This window comes from Monodon monoceros, unplaced genomic scaffold (genome assembly GCF_005190385.1).
Source record: "Monodon monoceros isolate NGI ecotype Baffin Bay Population unplaced genomic scaffold, NGI_Narwhal_1 Super_Scaffold_2, whole genome shotgun sequence".
In the NCBI taxonomy this organism is placed as follows: Eukaryota; Metazoa; Chordata; class Mammalia; order Artiodactyla; family Monodontidae; genus Monodon; species Monodon monoceros.
In genome coordinates, this window is record NW_021703776.1 from 45,358,647 (window position 1) to 45,364,646 (window position 6,000).

Consider the following 6,000-nt stretch of genomic DNA (forward strand, 5'->3'; position numbering starts at 1 on the left):
TAAGTAGTCTTTGCTTTGTGTCTAATTATAGTGACTGTCCTTTTGCACGACTGTATGTCGCTGTCATTATATGGAGCACTCTGAGTATCTCTATTGACTTCTGATAAATGGCTCAGTGGTTTCAAGGTTCATAATTTGAAGGATGCCCAGGTCTGTAGCCATTAATTCTCGCAGTATGGGGCTTCCTGCTTGTGTGACGAAAGGACTTTTCATTTTCATTATTTCTGTGCTTTCCACTAGATCGGAAGGATGTATTTCTTCCAGGATCGTGTATTTTCCTATCTAGCTAGCTTGCAAAGGGTTGTAAACATGAAGTAGTCATAACTGTGCATTTACTTTCTGTTTTTTTCTTTTATTCTTTCTCTTTTTTTGTTAAAAAAAGCTGCTTCCAAACAAAGACAAATACAGCTGTATTATTTTGGCTGAGGAAAGGGAAAGGAGAATACTCAGTGTCAGCACTGGAAACTATTGGATGTCTAGAGGTTAACCTGGGGTTAGATCATTCTAATGATTTTTTAAAATAGATAAATGTGTAGAAATTACAATAAAACTATAATATATAAAGGAAGCTGAGAAAACATCCATGGTAAACGTTAAAGTACTTAAGACAAAGGCCAGTGCTGCAAACTGCTATCTTTGCAGGCATTTGATGTTTATATATAGGGTTTCCCATATTAGGAAATAGGAATTCTTTTAAGAGTGATAGAAAATATACTGGGAGGGAGGGAGGAGGGGGTGGTGAGATAGAGACACACAGAGAGAAATATACAGGACACTCCCAGCGTTTTGTGGCTTTTACTCCATATATGAAAGAAGACAAAAACATACAAAGTATATGTACAACTAAAATTCAACAATATATACAGAAATGTTTCTTGATATAAATGTCCCTATTAGCTTAGTGAATGCCACCAATTCACCTAGTAAAGATGTCAAAGCAATAGAATGGTGATTTTGGTTGTTTCCTCTGTCTTTCCTGATTCCAGTTCAGGGTTTGGGGGTAGGGGTGGGGGAAAAGTGGTTTTGTTTTGTTTAAATCATCATTCTTGCTCATTGCATTTTGATAAAACATGCAGCGTTCCCTCTGTGGCAACGTTCTAATCTTACAGCTGATTTTTCTTTAGAGTAGGGCTGTTATGTGAGGGTTTCTTTTTTCTTTCCTTCCTTCCTTCCTTCCTCCCTCCCTCCCTCTTTCTTTCTCTCTTCCTTTTTTCTTTCTTTCTTTTTTTCTTTCTTCCGTTCTTTCTTTCCTTCGTCAGTCTGGGATTGTAAATAAAAATGCAGGAGTCCGAAATGCTTCTCTTTCATCATGTAATGTCTTAAGTTCATTAAACAAGTAAAAACGCTGCCATGTTTGCGCAGATTCTTCTGGTGGGGGAAAATGTCTGTTAAAAAAAGTCCTTTTGATGGATACTCCCAAAGAGAAAAAGAGGCTCAGAGCCTGGATCCCAAGGGGTAAGGGAAAATATCCTTACAGTGAGAGGTTTCAGGAGTGCTGGCACAGAAACCAGTCCCCCCCATCCTCTCTCTACCTCTATCTCTCCTTCTCTCTCTCTAAGATGCAAAATCAATTACTGAGGCTGCTCAAGGGAAAAGGCAGATGAAGAAAGGAAATGAAAAAAATAAAGGTGGGAAGGAAGGAGGGAGGCAAAAAAAGGAAGAGAGTGAGAGAGAGAGAGAGAGAGAGGCTGAGGGGAAGGGAGAGGAGAGAGAGGGAGCAAGCACCCAGACGGTCTGGCCACACATAAGAGTCCTCCCAAGCCTGCTCCTTGGCTCGGTTTGGCAGATGCAAGCAGGTCCTGGATCCTCCTTGCCTTGTTCAGACGTTTCCCTAGGGTATCGATTTCCCTCGGATAACTCACATCATCTGCGGTCTCTGCATCGTGTCCTGGTGTGGAGAGGAGTACCAATGCGAATAGCCGGGCATGTAGCTGTTGGGGGGCATACTGACACCCTTGGCCGAGGCGGAAACGTCCCACACCGGAGGCAGCGCCGGCGAGCGCGGCGACAGGGCCGCTGAGCCCGGGAGAGGGTCGCTCTCATGCGGGTTACTGCCCTGCTTCAGCAGTTTCTTAAACTTAGAGCGTTTGTTCTGAAACCATATCTTCACCTGGAACGAAACGCAGCAGTGATCATTAGGCCCGAAAAACATCGAACCAGTGCCTATAGCTGGGAGAAGAAAAAAAACAAACCCGGGAACGCCAAGCCCTCAAGACCCCGCCTTCCTCCACCTCTTTCTAGCCGCTCCCCTCTCCCCTACCCCACCCCACCCCCGCCATTTACTTGGTATCTTGTCCGGATACCTAAAGTCATTGTAACTCTTCAGTTAGATGCAAGCCTAGGTTTGAAACAACAGCATAAATAAGAATAAAACAAGAATAAAGGCGAATGAAATAGCTGGCTTCAAAGTCTAAAGGAGTAGTTTTAAACGGAAAGCCAACTGAATGCACTTCCTCAAATAGTCTGGCATCTCTGCATGTACTGTGAGCAAATGACTAAGAACAGATGAAAGCCTGTACATTTATAACCAAATGCCTTGACCATACCTATGCATATACTGCATATGCCACAGACTGTACATGGAGCATCTTTCTTCTGACATCATCCTGCAGGGATTAGGGACTGTGCCTCACTCGTTCCCTACTTTGTATGTTGCTCAGTCAAACTGTGGTCATGATTGTTAGTGCAGTCACTAAAAGTCAAAGGGCTCCGGAAAGTTAAATGCGAACCAGGACTCTAAGACGGGAGCATATCTAAGCTAACATCCCAGATCTACTGTATTTGAAAAAGGACATTCTATGGTACAGCTTCCTGTACCTTTAAAATTACTTAGCCTTAGGAGTCTGCTTTTCCAAGAGGAATACAAGCTACTGAGTAGCAGGAATCCCTTTATACATGGTTCCAGTGGCAACATGGCAAGAGAAAGCAGGCTGAACTGAAAAGAAGAGCTTGAGGAGCATCTGTTCTAAGGCACCATAGAATCACTCCCCAGCAGAGTCTCATAAAACCTGAAGTCCCCTTGCTGAAGATCACCCACTTCAGATGAGGCCTACCACCCCATGCAGCTAAGTTAATCGACAAGGACAAAAACCACAGGTGATTGCGCCCTGGCTTTATGACCAGGGTCCTAATACACCTGCCTAAACCTCTTCCTGTGAAGTCTGAAATGCCCCATATGTCTTTCAAATTAGTAGGACGGGAGAACTTCAGCAACTGTACTTAACTGAGGCTTCACCCGCTGTAATTTGGGCGCATTTCTCTTTGATCTCCAGCTCTGCCATTGCTCCCAAGTTCTGTGATCCAGGGAGGCACCTTAGCCTGCATCAACCAGTCAACCAGGACGATTTAACCACTGAGTTTATGGCAATTTTCAGAAAAACTCACCTCACGCATCCTAGGATGAAGAGTTTGCACCTTGGTCCCCTTACTAAATCCTATTGGAACCTATGCCTGTCTGGCTAACACACCCCCCTTTCACTTCGTAATTCTTTCAATGCCAATGAGTTGAAATCCTTATTAAGTCCCAGGGCCCACAAAAAGATCCTTAAGAAACATGGGTCTTATTCTGGCTCCTGACCTGAACATCTTTTTCTCTTTCTCCTGCTTGTTCTCTTTTGTGTTGTTCTACTCTGGAATAGGACTTGAATAACTATCAGTTTGGTCGCCAAAGGACACTAGGCTGGGGTGGGGTCGTCGAGGGTTGGGAGGATGTGCAAATCCAATCCAGTATTCAACACCAGGTCATTTATTCCAAACTGTGTTGTCCCGGGAAAATGCGTAACTGGAGCAAAGGCATTTGTCATTAAGCTCCTTCCATCCTTGGTTGACTAGGCCAAGAGTTCCTCCTGATGTGCTCCCTGCCCAATCTGAAAGTGGGGTCAGCATTTCAGGAATACTCGGGCTTCTCGGGAATTACCTGTGTTTGTGTCAGTCCTAAGGAAGCTGCCAGTTCAGCTCTCTCAGGAAGGGCCAGGTACTGAGTCTGCTGAAAGCGATGGTTTAAAGCCTGGAGCTGCAGGCTGGAATAAATGGTCCGAGGTTTCCGAATCTTTTTCCCTTTTCCATTGAACCTGATTTCCCCGTTTTCAATCACTGTGGTTTTTTGTTGATCTGCAAACAAAGGATACAGAGGAGCGGTCACCCGTGAGGCTACTGCTGCAATCTCCCTGAGCTTGGCCTGGCCTGCGCCGAGTCTTCCTAAAGCCAATAAGGGTTTCCTCGAAGCGTCCCCACGCCACCCTGACCTCTCTGGGTTCACAGTGACCGGGTGCTCCCAGCGGCTGCAAAAGCCTCTTTCCGACCCTGACTCTGTCTCTCATAATGCGCGGTGGCCGTACAGAGGGAGCGCCCTGGGCCCCGGGGCAAACAGCCTAGCTCTGCCGCAGCGGAGGCGGCGCCAGCCGCTCTCTGGGGCGCGCGGCGCCGCTGGGCGACTGCTCTCTCCGCGGAGCGGGGCCCCTCGGCCTGGCTTTACAGTGCCCTAAGGTGTGCTTGAGCCACCCTCGTGATTTTGCGGCCAGCTGGCTTGATGTCACTAGCTCCAAGCCCCGTGCATCAAGATCCCTCGGTGTGTCCAAAAATGATTCTGCTGAGAGGGACCAAAACCCCAAACAAAACACAACGAGCCGCTCAGACCAGCACCCGAGCAGGCTGAGCCTCACGCGGCAACTTTGTCCCAGGGGTGCTGAGCCCTGGGCTTCACCTCCACGAACAAAGGAGCAGCCAACAGTGTATCGAAAACCCAAGGGAGGGGGCCCAGTTAGGGGTGGGTGTGGGAGACACCTCAAAGCCTGCGGGAAAGAGCCCAGTTGTCACCAGCTTAACCAGAGCCGGAGGCCACGCCAGCTTCTCCCCGGGTCACCGAAGCGCACCGGGCGCCTCACGCAAAGTAGGCCACTGGCCGCCCAGATTAGGCTGGGGAGCAAAACACGCTCCCCAGTTCCGGCCCAGAAATGTCCCCAGTCCTGCCAAACGCGGTTCACAACCCGGAGGGGAGGAGGGAGCCAAAGGGCGCACGGACCCATAGGGCTAGAGAGCGCAGTGCGGACCAACAGGTCGAGCGAAGCCCGCGCCGAGCCGGAGGCGCGGCCCGAGCGGCGCGCCAGAGACGAGGGAGCGAGACGGGTCCAGCCTCGAGGAAGCCGAGGGTCCGCGGCTGCGGGAAGGGGCCCGGCCGGGCGAGGCCGGCAGGCCGGCGCCAGGAGAGCGGGCGCGCACGAGGCCTGGCCGGGGGCGCGCCGGGCCTCCTGGGGGAGGGGGCCGGCGGAGGCCCCGGCGTTGAGGAAGTAAACGGGGCGGGCGGGGTAGGGGGCAGCCGGGAGGCGGGAGAAGCGAGCTGCCCCAGCGGCCTCTCACCTGTGTCGTCCCCTCGCGTCTGGGCGGCCGCGCTGCTGTTGTGGTAGGACTGGAGGTAAGGGCTGTGCTGCGAGTGGCTCATGTAGGGGTAGGCGGCGAGCGAGCGGTGGTTGTAGGAGTTGCCGCCGCCCGATGCGTAGGGCGAGCCGTGGTGGTGGTGCTGGTGGTGGTGGTGGTGCGAGCCGGCCGCCGCCGCCGCCGCCGCCGCCGAGTGCAGGCAGTGCAGAGGGTAGTGCGCGCCTGCCATGGCCGGGGAGCTCTGCTGCGAGTGCGGCTGCGGCGGCGGCGGCGGCGGCGGCGGCGGCGGCGGCTGCTGTTGCTGCTGCTGCTGCTGCTGCTGCTGCTGTTGCTGCTGCTGTTGTTGCCCGAACTCCATGAAGGCGGATTTGGACGAGTCCTGGCCTTCCAAGCCGTCAGCCATCGTAGTCATGGTCATCATCAAAACTTTGGGGGCTGGAGAAAGCCTTCTCCCGGGTTTCCTCCACCCTCCCCCACTTGGCTCGCGCCGCTCTCCCCTCTGCAGCCACCTTAGCTCTTGGGATCCTTGCAAAATAAAAATAAAAATAAAATAATAATAATGATAATAAAAATTTTAAAAAAGAGGGGGCGGAGGTGGTTCTCCCTCTCCTTCGCTCTTCTCTAATA

At 50.9% G+C, this 6,000-nt stretch overlaps 1 protein-coding gene across 1 annotated transcript; it reads right to left on the reverse strand.

Annotated features, from left to right (window-relative positions):
• Nucleotides 1-1,858: 1,858 nt before the first annotated feature.
• DLX6 (distal-less homeobox 6) lies at nucleotides 1,859-5,794 on the reverse strand. Its single transcript, XM_029234446.1, has 3 exons — nucleotides 5,356-5,794; nucleotides 3,917-4,110; nucleotides 1,859-2,110 (listed from the first exon to the last, which is right to left on the reverse strand). The coding sequence occupies exons 1-3, from the start codon at nucleotides 5,792-5,794 to the stop codon at nucleotides 1,859-1,861; spliced, it is 885 nt and encodes a 294-aa protein (XP_029090279.1).
• Between the last annotated feature and the right edge of the window lie 206 nt (nucleotides 5,795-6,000).

What these genes read in the sequence shown, in the direction of transcription:
- DLX6 (XM_029234446.1), bottom strand. Translation starts at nt 5,794, where the DNA reads ATGATGACCATGACTACGATGGCTGACGGCTTGGAAGGCCAGGACTCG. An exon ending in GACGCGAGGGGACGACACAG is followed by an intron (nt 4,111 to 5,355) that starts GTGAGAGGCCGC and finishes CTTTGTTTGCAG; the next exon opens with ATCAACAAAAAACCACAGTG. An exon ending in TAGGACTGACACAAACACAG is followed by an intron (nt 2,111 to 3,916) that starts GTAATTCCCGAG and finishes GTTTCGTTCCAG; the next exon opens with GTGAAGATATGGTTTCAGAA.